We start from the raw sequence: 17,366 nt of genomic DNA, 5'->3' as shown, positions 1-17,366 counted from the left end.
GGGGCGATGTTTTGGAACAGTTTTGCTCTTTATCAAAATGAACTTCCTTGTTTCAATGATTTTGAGAGTCAAAACGTGGTCAGCATTTCTCTCCCTTTCTGAATGTGGACATCCTGAGCTTAACTCTGATTTGATTATGGGATGTCCCGATGCCATCACATTTATTCTATAACTTTGCCTAGGTACTTAACCAGGAAGAAGACAATTGCGGAAAAATAGTGTCTCCAAATCAGTGACGGAAACAACTGCTACAACAATGGAAACATATTGAAGGAAACCTATAATGAAAATTTTGGGTGGGAAGTGAAATTTCTAATACCGAGTTTGAAAATTTTCACAAACAACATTAGAAGAGTTGTTTGACACTGAGGTGGGCAGCATATACTGAATCAATAAATGTGCCGTTAATGATAGCGATAGCTGTTCTCTATGCTCCATTGGCCAGACTGCATCTGGAACAGTGTGTGTCTAATTTTGATTGCCATGATACAAAAAAGACATCAAAAATGTGATACAGGTGATAAGAGGCTTGAGGTATAGATGTACAAGAACGTTTACAATAACTATGTTTAAAGAAGAGAAGGCTAAAGGGAGACATGACAACAGCCTTCTGATACGGATAAGAGTGTTACAGAAAATAAGGTTGGTGGGGTTATTCTGCAGCGCATGCAAAAGTAGGACAAGAACCAATGGATGGAAGTGGGAAATTCAAACTCAAAAAGGAATTTCGTGATCATGAAGGTTTTGTTACCCATTACTTTGGAAGAAAGTCAGTTGTGGCAATAGAAATTAATGATAGGGCATCAAACTTAATTCTGGTATAAATGGATGGATCAAGGTCATGTAGATAACCGTGGTGGGGTTCTACAGGTTCTCACCTATTTGCTAGAACTGGTTGTTAACATTCTAAGCAGTTTGGAGAACCGGTTGTTAGAAGAAATTAGTGGCCTAATCCTGTAAGGAAGGCAGGAAGGAAACATTCTGGTGTTGCTTACAGAAACTGCCTCTCCGTTAACCCTTGTTACATTCTTGGCAGGACTAGACTTCCTGTCTCTGGAACTTCTCTGAAGTTTTTTCCCCCTCCTTTGCTGGTACTTTGCTTGTGTGGAGTGACCATTCAAAGTTACAATGGCACTGAAAAAAGTGACTTATAACCATTTTTCACACTTATGACTATTGCAGCATCCCCACAGTCATGAGAGGCCAGGTGAGGAGACGCATGCCTCGATGTGAGTGATGTTGAGTTGGCCACGCCCAGCCAGTCACATGACCACCAAGCCATGCCCACCAACTAAGCCACGCCCACAGAACCAGCTGTTAAAAAAATTGAATCCCACACCTGTAGATAACCCTTCACTCAGCAGTGAGGAAGACTTTGAGTGTTGGATTAAGTCAGAATGTTGGCCATAGTTAAGATTAGAAGGAACAGAGGCAAGGTACGTTTCCTACAATATGGACAGCAAATTCATACTGATGTGATTTCTGGTGATACAATGTTGAGTAGAGAATGTTGCAATTTGGTAACCTGGAAAAGTTGATAGGAAAGTTTCACAATGCTGGTATAAAAACATTCTGGATGATTGCTCCTCGCTTTTGGAAACAACATGTACTTTTCATTAGGTAGCATCCCCAGGTAAAACTGCTATTGTAAAACTTTAATGGGCCAATAGGTGGGGAAAGACTTGTCTACTCTTCCCAATGGTCCATTAAATGTGATTGTCTCAAGTGCATGATAGTATCAGGGTGCAATCATGATGAGAAATTTGGGCACTCATTATGAGAAATCTAGATTCCAAATCCATTGTTTTAAGATCCAGTAAACTGAAATTTCATTATAGCACCAAACTTTGAAAGAAAATGAACCCCTCAGTATATGATAGCCCCCCAAAAAAAACTATGATGAAAAAAACAGGATAGGGATGGATTGAATTTAGATACCATCAAAAAGTTAAGATGGGCGTTATACAGTATGAAGTTATGACCAGATGAGCTATAATACTCCATATATAGATTCTTTCCTAATGTATACAACTGGAATACTTCCACAATCCTATCCATTCTGAATATGGTTGATCTTTCATTCATTGGATAAAAATTTTTGCAACCCACAAAAGGGAATCTTTTTAAAAATTCAAATGATGTGGTCAATTCTATAGCTAGCATACATTTACAGAATTCTAGTGATAGTAATATAAGGAAGTAGTATTTCTGGAATTGGATCTGAAAAAATATGTTGGAAGAGAAGAGTCTGTAATTGTGGCAAATTAAACAGTCCAGACACATGCTTTTCTATTTAATCTATCCTTTAGGCTTTAAATAAAACCTCAGTTTTCTGTTTGGGGGAAAAAAAGGATCTTATTTATGGAAAGAAGTATCTAGCCATGTTTGCTGTTCTTATTAGAAAGCAAATGAATTACTTGGTAAATTCAAATACCTAATACAGTGACCATTTAGATCTTTTTTTTTAAATAAAAAGTGTGACACACCATTTCATATAAACTGGAATTTTGTTAGCTTTTCCTTGCTAAAATATTTGGGACTTTGTGAAGAATAGGAAGCAACTATTAGGAAGAGCGTTTCTGGTGGAAATGGGACAGAAGAGTGATAAGCACGAATATTGTTGTTTTTCTGCTCCAAACTATCCTTTTCAGTGGCTCTTCACTTGCCCAAGGTCAGGCACTCTTTATAGGCTAGTGTGGACCTGTGGAATTTGGGGAGCAAGTCATCAGCACTTTCACAGAATGGTTTTCATGATTGGCAGAAGAAAAACTGGGGAGAATAGTCCCCATTCCCCACCATTATTCCAACTTAGCTTTGCTCATTATCTGCATTAGGCATATCACCAAATAAAGACCTGGGCTGGTGAGCATTCATCAGTTTTACTGTATCTCCTAAAAATGAGAAATAAGTGGAAGTAAAACTGATGTTAGTACTTTGTTTGGAGGCTGGTTAGGTGTCCCTTCTTTAAATGCCAGGAATCTTTGCAGGGAAAATTAAGTGGGGCTTACCACTGCTCTGACTCAAGAACAGAGCACCCCAAATTTCTTAAATTGATACCCAGGAGGATGCAATGTAGCATTCTCCAGGGAATTGGTGTGTTTATTTATTTGTATCCATCTTTATTATGTTTATAAATAGCTCAAAGCATCAAACACTTCCCCACAACAACAACCCATTGAGGTCTCCTGGTTTTTAGTCTGATGTTTTAGCCACTAGACCAAACTGGCTCTATAAATCTTATCAGCTGCTTGGCTTTGGGGGGATAATGAGAGTTTGTGGCTGCAGATATATGGAGGGTAACTATCTTACCTTCCATTATATGTTTCAATATGCTGTTTGGTTTCAGCAAGAGCCATGAATTAATTGTATTCTATTTAGACAAGTGTCCAAACATACCCGTATAGCGTTATTTGTATTATTAGTTTAGTTTGTTGTCATTGCACCTCGTACAACGAAATTAAATACCATCTTCAGTGTACATCATGACTATGAAAATAAACACAAACGCAAAAACATCCTTCACATTCTATACATTGAATTGAAAACCCCTGATATTGCATTAATATTGCACTGTACAGTAGAATTCAATATTATTAGCCTGTTTGTATATAGGCAGGAGACACTCAGCAGCTGGAGTACAATTGGACTGAAAAGGGATGTTTGTCGCAGCCAAGTTAACATGTTATCCATCAATCATTGAACCAGTAAAATGCTATAGTAACATACGATTTGCTGCCTCCCTTGGTGATCCCTCTCCAGTTGTAGGTTCAATGACCATAAAGGCTGCTGTCATTATTCACTGTGTAAAGGGCACATGAAGGAAATGGGGTGGGGTGGGTTTCTCTTTGTTTTCCTCCTGCTTCCTCAAATATCACCAGTTGGTGGGAAAGCATCCTCTGTCACTCTTCTTCACTTAGCTGAAGTTTGGGAGGAACTGAGTTTATTTTTCCCCAGATGGCTTCATTAGAACGTCAGCCACTGGTCAAAACTCATGCTAGTTTTATGCAAGTGTTTTGGGTGGGTATGTTCAAAAGGAGCCAAAGAATCAGCTGATGTATGAATTTGGAACATGGGCTTAGCACTATTCCGATGTCTGCTAAACCCAACATTCAAAGAAGCCAACCAACTTGTCAGGCATGGGGAAATTGCCATCAGACTTCAGCCCTTGACCTTGCTGTTCTTTGTTGGTCAGCTGCTGGCCAGGTTGATCTCTAGGTCATAGAATCAGGGCTAGTCTTAAAGATATGGAGGGGAGAAGGAGAGAACTGGATTCTCCTCTGTCCACAACACCATGGCTTTAGAAGTCTCACTAGCCAATAGCTGCTTGGCTCCTCCCACCCCTTAGGGGTGATCTAACTGCACCGCTCACAAAATGGTTGGTCAACTGTACCTTTGTAAAAAAAAACTGCATTAACAGCAGCAAAGTTATGGTCAACTTAAGGCTACCTGATGGGGATCCAGTGAAGGGAATATCATGACCCAGCAGAAGAAAAAGTGAGGAAAGGATCTGAGAGGGCTTCCCAAAAGGTTACGCTTTTGGATATTGTGCAGTTGTTCCATCTTATCCCCCTGAGCAGTTTTGCTGCAGAAAGTCAAAAAATAACAAGAAATGTTGCTTATGAAATAAGAAGGTTCAAAGTGGGAGTTGGGTGCAAAATCATCTGAAATCATCTTCTGTAAAAGTCCACAAAAGAAGACCAGGTGCTGGTGTTATGAAACCATTTTCTGGAAGTACCTGGAGTTAATACATTTTATGTTAGGGGCAGCCTACGGTTGGAGAAGACCCCAAGTGGGGTTGAGGCCTCATCTGCGTCACAGGGTCAGCCTGGGTCTCTGCCCTCTACCCTCTTTCAACCACAGGAGGCAAAGGGTGTATAGGAAGGGGGCATAAAAGCCCTTTGCTCTCTTATAGGTCACAAGGAATGCCCTGGCAGTTGCACCGGGTGAGAGGGAAATGCAGCAGCCTGAATAGCCTCTCTGTTGCTTCCCGCTTGGGTGGGGTGCCCTTCTGTGTTGGTTTTTCTCTATGGTCCCCTGTGCCAGATTTGGCTGTGCTGCCTTGCAGCCTGATGAATCGCTGCCTGTAAGATGTGCTGTTGTTGGAAGGGCCCAGCCCCAGCCAAAAGAAACACCCGGATGGGAAAGCTTCTGCTTCTTGAAGAGGGGAACTTGGGACGGGACAAGAGATTTCTCTCCTACCCATCTGCCCCACATCCTACTCTGGGGAAAAGGAGAAGGTCTTCAGATGTCATTGCAAAGGTCTCGGCGTTGGGTGGGGGGATGTGGATGATGTTGGCAACTTTGAAGCTGAACTGGCCTGCACACCGGGGCTCATCTCTTTCCCTTTCTCTTTTCTAGGTGCCATCTTCCTGCCAGCCCATCCCACCAAGCGAACTGGTAAGTGCCTGCTCTTTTGCCACCCACTTGACCCACATAATACTTTCCAGAAGGGAAAGGAGGGGTAGCCTCTTGTGGTGAAGTTGACAAAGGGCCCTTGGGGTGCTTTGAAGACTTCGGGCAATAATAAAAATGCTGGTGCTTAAAGTGAGCCAAGATGCTTTATGGTTTTTTTTGTCAGGTAAGCTGTGGATACCTGCATGTAAGTCAGGGGTGTCAAACTCACGTCATCATGGTGACATCCCATGATGTATCGGGACATTCCCCCCCCCTTCGCTAAACCGGGCGTGGCTAGCGCGTGACGCATCTGGCCCGTTGGCTGGGAGTTTCACAGCCCTGATGTAAGGAAATTAAATATGTTGCCAAGAGTGGCTTTGTGTCGCTGCCTCTTTAAAAAGAGGATTTAGCCTGAGGTGTTTCTTTTCTGAATTATGATCTTGCATAATTGCCCGTTTCTGCAAAGTTTTGGATGCGTGCAGGAATTGTTTGATTTTCCCCGTACCCTGCTCTCTCATTCTTTTCCAATATTTTAGAATATGGCACGCTGGCTCAGGATTCCCACCCCCCCAATTCAAAATTTGTGTTACTGATTTATTTAGGTATTCTTTAAAATACTTCCAGTGCTTGATTCTTATCGCTCCATTACTTGTTTTTAAAGATCTGGAAAAATTTTAGTCAGGAATGAGTTGGAGCTGTTTCTGTTGTTTCACAAACCGCTTTCCCCAATCTTTCCATGTACAGCAGTGTGTTCCCAGCCTTTACCTACTCCTCAGAAAGATTCTGTCTATTCCCTGATGCAAGATTATTTTAGGGTAGGGGGCTGCTCACATAACAAAGCAACCTGTGTTCTGTAGATGCACCACCATTCAAAATGTACTGTACCTGTGAGTGAGTTTTCCTTTTCCGCTATGACTTGGACATGTGTTGATTTAGTGCACTTTATAAATAACTGCTTTTTTCTGTTCAGTGAATACTTGCTTTCTCTCTCTCTCTCTCTCTTTTGTTATCCAAATGGTGAAGTAACGTATGCATTTCTATATCCAGGATGACATGTCTGAACTGATAGTTTCCATTTAGATCAGGCTTGTCCAACCTTTTGGCTTGGCCTGGGTTGCATTGAGTGAAGAGGTATAGTCTTGGGCAGCGTATAATATAGATAGGTTAGACTTGCTAGATTTAGATGATCATCCTAGGCATAATGGTGTTTAGCTTATCGGTTGAACTAACCAAATATTGCCTATTTTGGCTTCTTCAGAGTAGAGAGAGTTCAATCTATTCTCTCCCCTCCACCCTTCCATCTCCTATGTCTCTGGTTTATGAGAATCAGTCCACAATATATTGCCCTGGCCACTGTGGTTGAGAGGCAGTGGAAAGCAAAAGGAAAGAGGTGACTGCAGGGTGTGTACAGGTAGTCCTCAATCTGTGACCACAAATGAGCCCAAAATTTCAGTTGTTGAGAATTTGTTAAGTGAGTTTTGCCCCCATTTTATGACTTTTCTTGCCACAGCTGCTAAGTGAATCATTGCAGCTGATATGCTAGTAACCCTATTGTTAAGTGAACCTGGCTTACCCATTGACTTCGCTTGTCAAAAGGTCACAAAAAGGGATCGCATGATCTTGGGGGACACAGGTATTATTATTATTACCTTTATTGTCAGAGTACAACATGTGTACAATGAGATTGGCTGAACCTCCCTTCATGCACGCCCCCCAACACAACCCAGGACAGAAGTCCCCAACCCAGTCCCAATCTTATTACACTATGTGACCTTGTTGCACAACGCGTCAGCCCTGCAAGTCTATCATACAATGTTGACATGAAGTTATTTTCGGCTCAGAAGTCTGACAGCCCACAGGTAGAAACTGTTCTTCAGGCTGTTGGTGCGGCTGGCAAACTGTTATAAGTTGAGGATTACCTGTATTTCCTCCTTATCTCAGAACCAGGTTTCACAAGAATTACAGCTACTGGATAATGGGAAGTGGGGGGAAAGTGTATTTACACCTTAATTATTTTTCTCCACAAAGGCAAGGAGGATTGATAGGAATTTGAAGATCCATTTAGTCCTCCCCTAATTAGTTTAGATTCCTCCCATCTTGCTAGCAGACAACAAAACTGTCAACTTTATCTAATACCAAAAGGGAGCAACAGTTTTGAATCAGCTGATTCTTTGCCTTGAGTTTACTTCGCTCCCTTCTTGCAATTAAGCTTTCGTGTGACTATGTGCTGTTCCCAGATTTGGAGCAGCCTGTGTGCCAGATCTCATGCTTGCGTTGTGTGGACCAACAATAAATCTACCCTTGGGTCTCCATTTGCCTGTTCCACAGGTACAAACCATTGGAGTGTGTGTATTCTGCCGTTGAGTGGCCACCCCACTCATGGGTGATGCCATCGTCACAAAGGTGGGAGGTGGAGGGTGAAAGTTCAGCCGAAGTGAAGCCACGTGCACTATTGTTGATGGGAAGGTAGAGAGATGCAAGGGAGGCTGCAAAACTCTTTGAAGGGGTCCAAGGAAGACCAAGATTTCCATGCAGCCCGTTTGATCCGGAGCTGTTGCTCTCAGCTCTTGCCTTCTTGGTTTTGGCTCTTGTGTGTGAGCAAGAAGTGGCCCAAATTTCACTGCAAATCCTCTTCTCCTTCTACGTTAGTGGACAGCTGAACATAGAAATATTGTGATGGCTCAAAAGCGTGCTATCACTTAAGCTTTTGTAGATCAAAATCTATTTCCTCAAGTGGTTATCAACAAAGCTTTTTTCTCCAAGTCCTGCAATTTAGATAGAAGAAGAATTAGGACAGCAAAGAAGTTAGTTGGTTCCCACTTTCGTTCAATATTCGGGATTTAGAAAACTCCTTTAAAAAAGCGTGCATAATGATAAATATACAGTATAATGATACTGGTATTGGTACTAGTCCTCGACTTACGACCACAATTGAAGCCAAACCTTCTACTGCTGAGTGAGGCATTGGTTACGTTTTGCCCCATTTTACGATATTTCTTGCCACAGTTAAGTGAATCACTGGAATTGTTAAGTTACTAATATGGTTGTTAAGTTAATCTGGTTTCCCCATTGATTTTGCTTGTCAAAAGGAGATCACTTGACCCCAGGGACACTGCAACTGTCATAAAATATGAACCACTTTCCAAGCATACAAATTTTGATCATGTGGCCATGGGGATGCTGCAATGATTGTAAGCGTGAATAACGGCCCTAAGTCGCTTTTTCAGTGCTGTTGTAACTTTGAGCCATCACTAAGTGAACTGTTATAAGTCCAGGACTATCCCATACTGGTAATAGAATTGGGAGCGTTAGTCTCATTGGTGGGGGGAGAAGAATTGCAGCCCTCGGAGCAAAATCGTTTCTACTTCTGTGTTAAAAGGAGGTGAGACATCAAGAAAAAACCCTGGCAGATTTTGCTCAGATACATGGGTTACTCTTTGAAGCCTGTGTAGCAGTGACTTGTGTCCTGGGTGGATTTGAGAACGGAGGGAGCAATTTATACTATGTTCATGGTAGATTGTTTGGATGGTGTATCCTAGCAGGAAAACTACTGCATGACCTGGTTGGCAAAACAAGTTGCCACTGCATGGTTTTTCTTCAGCTCTGTGGTTAGTAGCTCTCCCCCGTTCAATGAGCAGCAACATTCCTACCAGGAACTACTTTGAAACTGTACATACAGCATCATCATGCAATCTTGTTGTTAATGCTCTGGGTTTTTTTTTTATTTGAATTTAAACACATGTCATCTTCTTCCATATGTTTAGAGACGGAATACAGCCCCTGTCCGGCGCATTGAACATTTGGTAAGGCTCTGTCTGAGTTATTCTTCTGAACCTCCTGGTCTGGCATTTCAGCCATTATGTTGACATTAATCCCTTGCAGCGTGGGAAGATTTTTTTTCCTTTGTTTTTGTAGTTAATGCGTTTGTACTTAAAGTCCTTGTTTATTTTGCGACTTCGTCATTAAAATCATGTGAACTTCAAGACACATTATTAAAAGGTATCTCTATTTCTTGGGTCAAATTAGGGTGTTCAGTTTTGTTTCCTTGCCTTTCTGGTAGAAGAGCTGACTTTGTACTTACCTTGTGGTGGACTATTGTTCTAATACAGACATCAGAGCCAGTTTGGTGTTAGAGTTAAAGGAGCCAGGCTAGAAAATACAAAACCATGAGTTCTAGTCCCACTTAAGCACAAAGCCAGCTGGGTTACCTTAGGCCAGTCACTCTCTCTCAGCCCAAAGAAGCAGGCAAGGGCAATCTACTTCCAAAAAATCATTGCCAAGAAAACTGTGGGGCCTTGTCCAGACAATCACCAGAAGTCAATACTGAGTTGCAGGCATACTCAGAGACACAAAAATACAGTGATGCACTACTTAGGCACTGCCTCAGATACCCTCAGATTAAGGGAAAGATTGAGGAAGTGACAAATCTTTGGTCCCTCAGAATTAACAATAAAGGCCAACACTAATTGGAGTTCTTAAATATTCAGCATGGATCCAAAAAATGGTGTTTTACAAATATTTTCCTATTTAAATTTTAAACAAAATTTAAATGACATGCTCTTTCACTACACGGTAATATTTTCATTCATTATGCTCTTATTTGCTGCATGTACAATATTTTCAATACTTATGTGTTAGATGCTGACTTCTTTCCTTCTTTCTTATTTTTCAGGGCTCTACCAAATCCCTCAACACTGCAAAGCAACGAAACACATTGCCCAGGTACAGCCTGATATTAAATAATTATATTGGCCTTGAAATGCAGGGATGATGAGGGCAGGACTCGCTTTTAGTCTATTGTTTTAACGGTGAGCTATCTTTGTAACCAGAGATCATCTTGCAACTTTTGCAAAGAAGAACTCTTAGAGAACACAATTATTTAAATTATCTAAATTATCTTTAAGATTCCCATTCCTAATCAATCTTGTGTGAGTTAAACAGGGCTGGTCCTGGTTACTGCTTGGATGAGAGACCACCAGGAAATTTATATCTCTTGGCTCGACTGGGAAATACATATACATATAAATAAGTTTAAATAAACATCCTGGAAGAGGCAGTGAAAAACTGCTTTTATATTGTTGCTGCAAAAACTATCAGAGTCATCTGAAACCAAGTTGTGAGACTCTTTAATTTTTTACTTTTGAATTGCAGAAAACACGCATACAAAACATTCATAAGGACTAAATCTGATTGGTCATTTTGATAGGAGCAAAAGGAAAGAGGAACTATTATATTCATAGAATGAAGGGGCTTACTATCATTTCTCATCCTTTTTATCCCTTTCCAAATTTTCCAAAATCTATATCCAAATAAAATGTCATTGTGGTTTTAAATAGCAGGCAGTTTTGGAATTACGACTGCAGAAATATTGACTATTAAGTTTTATCACTTTTTATAATAAACAGCATTCCAATTCACCACAGAACACCTGAACTAAGGGATATTTTGATACTAACAATTAGTTTTTCATCACCCACATTATATTTCTCAGTACTTATTATTTGAACATTCTATATAACCTTGGGTCAGTCGCTCTCTCTCAGCCTTAGGAAGCAGGCAATAGCAAATCTTGCTAAGAAAAATGTAAGGATTAACCCAGGCAGTCCCTAGAAGTAAAAAAAAACTGACTTTAAGATACAAAAAAAAGAAAAAATGTATATATAGCATATAAAACACTGCATGCAGAGCGAAACCCATAAAGTTCAATAGAAACTTATTGAACTATTCCCCATCTTCCAAGTGAAATAAGGGAGTACACAGGAATATATGTACTTTGTCCCGTCCTATATTATGCCTCATAATATTTGGCATGTAGGATTTCTCCCTTAAGGAATCCTTTTTAAATTGTTACACGTTCTAGAAATGAGTTTTTACCCCATTTAGCAGAGAAGGAATTAGATCTAGAAATAAGCATTAACTAGTTAACTAGCTATAAGATAAATAGTAAGCCACAGCATTTTGATTTCCAGGTTGAAAATAGTACTATTAGAAAAAAGAGGAATCCATTTATCGTGAAAATGTACTTTTCCCTTTCTTTCTCTCTTGTAGTCCCTAATGTTTTCTCTCTTTGCAGTTTATTTTTTTCTTCTCTTGGTTTCTTATACTAACATTATTCTCAGCTAATCCTATGAGTAATTTTAGAACTAGGAAGAAAATGGATTAGTACTGCATTGAAATGGATTAGCACTGCATTGTCTAATGAGAGAGGGAGGGAGACAAGAAAGAAAGTGCCAATACTTACTGAATAAGTTGTGAATGATGCCAGTCCTCTGTGGATATCATGGAGAATGCCATTAAGTTGTCTAAGTTAATGATAATGAGGGAAAAAAGTGAAGGAATTTGAATACATATGCTTCATTCTAAAAAGGTAAGCACAGTTGCCTCCTTTTTTAAAAAAATGCACTTTATTAAATTTTTACAAAAAATAAAAACACTATCAAATCAAAGAAGGAATTAAGAAATTAAAATAGAGGACAGGATGGTGCAAAAGAATAGAAAAGAATGAAAAGAAATTTAAAAAGAGTAATTTCCAACTTTCTTTGGTACAATTGTAAACATAAATAACCTTTTGATGTAACATTCAACAATACACAGTATTTCCACAATCATAAACATTTCTAATTGTCAACTCCCAAAATTAATGTAGCATTTCTTGCAGTTTCTAGCAAAAAGTTCCAAAGTGGTGTCCACATTAAAAACGAAGCTAGACAAAGTCTTTTCTTTAATCAAAGAATCATCTCAGCTAGTTCCATTAATTTCATCATCCATTCTTCCATTGTGGGAGTTTGTAAGTCTTTCCATCACTGTGCATACAACTCACTGCAGTTATCATGTATAAAAACACTGGTTTTTTTCTTCAATTGTTTATCTATCATGCTTGTACTCTTGCCTCCTTTTGATGCAATTAGTAAATCAGTAGAGGAGAGAAATTTTTAACAAAGTTCATCAGAATTGCCTCTTTTCCTTTGACTCACCACTAGCAAGACAGTTTTCATCAATAAGGACTAGATATGAACATGGTATGCATTCCTCATCCATTGTTCTGTGATAGCAAGCTTTATCTCCTTAAATAAATCTAGCGATCTAAGAAAAGTATTTTCTTCCATTTGTTTTTTTACTGGCTAAAATATTCTGGCTCAAGGCTAAGGCCCCTAATCTTCACAAATGAGAAGGTTTTCTTTCCTGTGTCTCAGCTGCTTCACTGGAGACTGGAGTCTTCAGAAAATCTCTGTTTTTGTTGTTTCAGAAAACCTTACCTACAGTACATGAATGAGCATTGCAAGGAAGCAATCAATTAAATGTTCGGAGAAACTCACTAGTAGATGCAATCAATTTTTAAAATTTTTTATTGCTTTTAAAATAATGACTAGAAAAAAGAAAGAAAAAAAGAAACCACAAATTATGTACGTGATTAAAAAATTACATAACAAGTGCTGAAAAATGAGTGAAGAAATACAGAAGAAGAAAAAAGAAAATGTAAAAGTTAATACAATAAACCAAGGGCCTTCAAACTTGACAAGTTTGAAGACTTGTGGACTTCAACTCCCAGGATTCCTAAGCTAACATGACTGGAGGGAGAATTCTGGGAGTTGAAGTCCACAAGTCTTAAAGCTGTCAAGTTTGAAGACCCCGATCCATGATATCCAGCTTTCTTAGGGAAACTGCAGCATCTCTTATGCAACTGGGAGTGCTGGTGTATAAAGTCTGAATACAAAGTCCATGAAACCTGACTGTCAAGTTTGAAGACCCCTGCAATAAACAGTTACAATTCTACATAGCAGTATCTAAATATGCAAGTCTGTGTATATGTATGTGTGTTTCTAATACATTTATATAACTATCTTTTTTAACCAGTTATATTTTGTATTGATGCAAATTATCAATTGAAGAATCGGTTGCAGTGCTTTTTTTCCTCATCAGAGGTTTTTAAGCTGAAGTTGGGCAGGACTATTTGTCATAGAATAGATGCTGTGTTTTCTACAGAGAGCAGAAGATTACATGCAAAGACTTCCAAGACACTTTCCAATTCTACCACTATATGGAATAGCAGGACATAAATTTACGAAAAGCACATGAAGAAAAGCACTGGTTGCCCCTAGAACTGGCTATCAGATGAACCCCTGGTTTTGTTGAATATGGTTTAAGGTACCTGCACAACTGGAAGCCTGGCACTCAGACAAATCAGCCACCAACAGGCACATAGCTATAGCAATAGCAACAGCAGTTAGACTTATATATTGCTTCACAGTACTTTACAGCCCTCTCCAAGCAGTTTACAGAGTCAGCCTATTGCTCCTAACAAGCTGGGTTCTCATTTTACCCACCTTGGAAGGATGGAAGGCTGAGTCAATCCTGAGCCTGGTGAAATTCAAACTGCCAAACTGGTGGCAATTGGCAGTCAGCAGAAGTAGCCTGCAGCACTGCATTCTAACTACTGCGCCACCACGGCTCTTAAACAACATCTACCTGCCATTCAAAAGAGACAATTAAAAATTAAAAGGGGGGGAAAAAAGGTCCAAAACACTAGCTTCCCAGCAATCAACACCCAGATAAGCAAAAATTATGACCAAGATTAATAACAATCAAACAGTAAACAATACTCCAATCAGATACAGATACAGATCATCAGAGTTTGAAGGGACCTTGTAGGTCATCTAGTCCAACCCCCCGCCAAAACGGGAGACCCAACATCATTTCTGACAATCTCTTCTTGAAAGTCTCAAGTGATGGTGCTCCCACAGCTTCCGAGGGCAAGCTGTTCCATTGGTTGATTGTTCTCACTGTCAGAAAGTTTCTCCTTGTTTCCAGGTTAAATCTCTCCTTGTTCGGTTTCCATCCATTATTCCTTGTCGCTTTAGAAAATAGCTTGACCCCTTCCTCCCTGTGGCAGCCCTTCAAATATTGGAAGACCGCTATCATGTCTCCTCTGGTCCTTCTCTTTACTAGACTAGCCAAGCCCAATCAAGGAACTATCATTTTAGACATGCATTCAAACGGTTAAAAAAAAAAAAAGAACAGCCTAATCAAGGAACCAGGAAGAACACTCCTACCAACCCGAATAGAGCAAACCTCTTGTATGTAAGTAGAGAGCAAATCCCACTCCCTTCTAGTACTGATGATGTCAAAGAACCATCTGCAAGAAAACCACCAAGCTCAGAGAGCACCAAGGACCACACAGTTCAACCCTGAGCTACAGATATTATCTTCTATTGATAGCTGCATCATTGCAATATCTCGCTTTCAGCTGTGTTATTGGGAGATCCCACTGAAAATTAGGTTTGCCAGATGGTAAACTATGTAGATTTTAGTTCTTTTGCCTGTTAATTTATTTGTAAACTTCAGTGCTCATTGTAGTTTTCTGGAGTCCCGTTTCCCTTACGCTTTCTGCTTTTCTTCCTTTCAGAAGCTTCAGTCTGGACCACGTAATGGAGCATAAATATGATTTTGACCTCATCTACATCACTGAACGGATCATCTCTGTGTCTTTTCCTCCTGCTTTGGAGGAACAACGTTACCGTAGCAATCTCCGAGAGGTGGCGCAAATGCTCAAATCCAAGCATGAGGACAAGTATCTGGTAAGGAGGCCAAGGAGATGATGATGATGATGATGATGATGATGATGATGATGATGATGATAATCATTATCATCATCATCAGGGGTCCCCAAACTTGACAGCTTTAAGACTTGTGGACTTCAACTCCCAGAATTCCTCCTCCAGTCATGTTAGCTCAGGAATTCTGGGAGTTGAAGTCCACAAGTCTTAAAGTTGGCAAGTTTGGGGACCCCTGATGTTGATGATGATAAGCAGAAAAATCAATTGAGTGGAGAGAAGAGTTACTCTAAAGAAGGAGCCAACTTGACATTTCTATGTAGGTTTGAGTGAGTGTGTGAAAAACGCCTGCTTCACCTCTGAGATAGAGAGGAAGGATGATCATTTTGTCCTGCAGGGTCTTGTGATTTCATATCAAGTAAAGCTTTCGTGTTATCTTCATTTTGAAGGTCTCGTGATTTCATCTCACGTAAAACATTAACGTTATCTCCATTTTGAAGAACTCTTCAGTATAAAGTTCACTTATAGTAGTAGCCTATACGCTGGGTGGGCAGGGTTGGGGAGGAGCTATATCAGGGGGTCTTCAAACTTGACAGCTTTAAGACTTGGGACTTCAACTCCCAGAATTCCTCCTCTAGTCATGTTAGCTCAGGAATTCCGGGAGTTGAAGTCCACAAGTCTTAAACTTGCCAAGTTTGAAGACCCTTGAGCTATATTTTGATTTTCAAAAGGAATAGAATAGGGAACCATAAAACTTTTTTTTTTTTGCCAAGCAACTTAACAAGCTTATTTGGGAAGAGAGAGTAACATTTGGGGTGAAATCACAGGGATAACTGTGCTTAAAAACGTCCTGATCAAGATGCTGTAGGTTCTTAGTTGAAAGTTGGGTTGATAGAGTAAACTGTTAAAGATGCTTCTTTATGTCAACAGCTCCTCAACTTGTCAGAGAAACGACATGACATCATCCGGTTGAATCCCAAGGTGAGGGATGAGCGCTTGAGGCCGAGATGCTTATATTACATTGAGACTACATCTACGTAAACTGAAACTGTTTCGAAGGTTATTAGAAACTTGCACATGGTAGAAATTCATAAATTGGCTCTACTTTCTGTGATTAAAGTGAAGTAATTAGATTGTTCATTTAGCTTGACGTGATCATTCTCATTCTCAGATGATCAAAAGGAAAGGAGAGAAACAGGCATTAATCCTGGAAGGAATTATATAATGCACAGTAAATATTTACATATGGTGCTAAATTGTATCAGGCAATATTTTTAAAGAGAATTTTAATTTTCCATTTAATTTCATTGAAAGTGGTTAAAGCTAAGCTGTTCTGGAGGGCCTATTGTGTTCAAGACCATCTATGTCAGTATATTTAGACACAATACAGGGTATTTTTTGAATTTTTAAAATGTTTATATATTTTCTTGTACTGTGTATTATTTTATTCTTGTGTATTGTGTGTTGTTCTATTCTATTGTTGTAAACTGATATAAAGTGTGCAATTCAAGGAGATAGAAATGCAGTACAGGAATCATAATAATTGAACCTAAGACTAAACCTAAAACCAGATATGTTGAATATGCTTGCTTCAGTTTAAAGCAAGCCAAGTTACTTGGCTGTAAGACTAGGGAAAGTTAAACCTTTAAAAACTAGCAGTTGAGTACTCAAAGAGCTCATATTATTATTATTGTTGTTGTTGTTGTTGTTATCTTGTTATTCTGTGTACAAATAGTGCCAATAGTGCTCATTGCATTTTATAGTCAATTTTCTCCTTCTGACAGTTCTATCCAAGGACACTTTCAGGGTACATAAAGTTGCATAAAAGCTATAAGGCTTTCTAATGCATTCTCTCCTAGCTTTAATTAGAATCACATTATCAGTGACTACAATGACAGCAACCAATCAAGGTGGAATAAAGGTCATCAGTGAGAGCAACTGATTGCATGCCACTATGTTTTTCTGCTAACTTAAGGTGGGATGGAGAACCCTTCAATTCAGTGAGGAAAGGTCCTTTGCTTCTTATAGGAGTTCCATTCTGTAGGCTAGAAATTGTACTCACTGGCTCCAAAAGCTTGTCTCCTCTCTATATACTTCAGCATGTTCTTAATGCCAATGCTTCTTTCTCCTTGATGGTCCAGGTGCAAGATTTTGGTTGGCCAGACCTGCATGCTCCACCGCTGGACAAAATTTGTTCCATCTGCAAAGCCATGGAGACCTGGCTAAATTCAGACCCTCAGCATGTGGCTGTCCTTCACTGCAAGGTCAGAGAAAAATCTTCCCAAATTCCTGATTATATAGATATTTATATATAAGGAAGAACAAAGGGGAAATAAGGTACCTGTTGTTAGGGCAAAGGGATGAGATCCTGCCTTTCCAGAATCATTAGCTGAGTGATTTCTATATGTCCTGAAAGTTAGC

General features: G+C 39.6%; 1 protein-coding gene across 7 annotated transcripts in view; it reads left to right on the top strand.

Moving 5' to 3' along the window:
- Window positions 1-17,366, top strand: part of TNS2 (tensin 2) — a 139,167-nt gene that overhangs the window by 82,267 nt on the left and 39,534 nt on the right. For all 7 annotated transcript variants that reach the window (XM_087925466.1, XM_087925465.1, XM_026713830.2 and 4 more), the window contains 6 exons: window positions 5,359-5,397; window positions 9,159-9,197; window positions 10,067-10,116; window positions 14,798-14,969; window positions 15,876-15,926; window positions 17,087-17,209. In XM_087925466.1, the coding sequence (XP_087781592.1) occupies window positions 5,359-5,397; window positions 9,159-9,197; window positions 10,067-10,116; window positions 14,798-14,969; window positions 15,876-15,926; window positions 17,087-17,209 (474 nt within the window). The remainder of the gene's footprint in view (window positions 1-5,358; window positions 5,398-9,158; window positions 9,198-10,066; window positions 10,117-14,797; window positions 14,970-15,875; window positions 15,927-17,086; window positions 17,210-17,366) is intronic.

The sequence above is a fragment of the Pseudonaja textilis genome, chromosome 2 (genome assembly GCF_049901715.1).
Source record: "Pseudonaja textilis isolate UNSWEBS1 chromosome 2, rPseTex1.2, whole genome shotgun sequence".
Taxonomy (NCBI): domain Eukaryota; kingdom Metazoa; phylum Chordata; class Lepidosauria; order Squamata; family Elapidae; genus Pseudonaja; species Pseudonaja textilis.
Note: the sequence above shows the minus strand (reverse complement) of the source record. Positions and strands in the feature narration are given on the sequence as shown.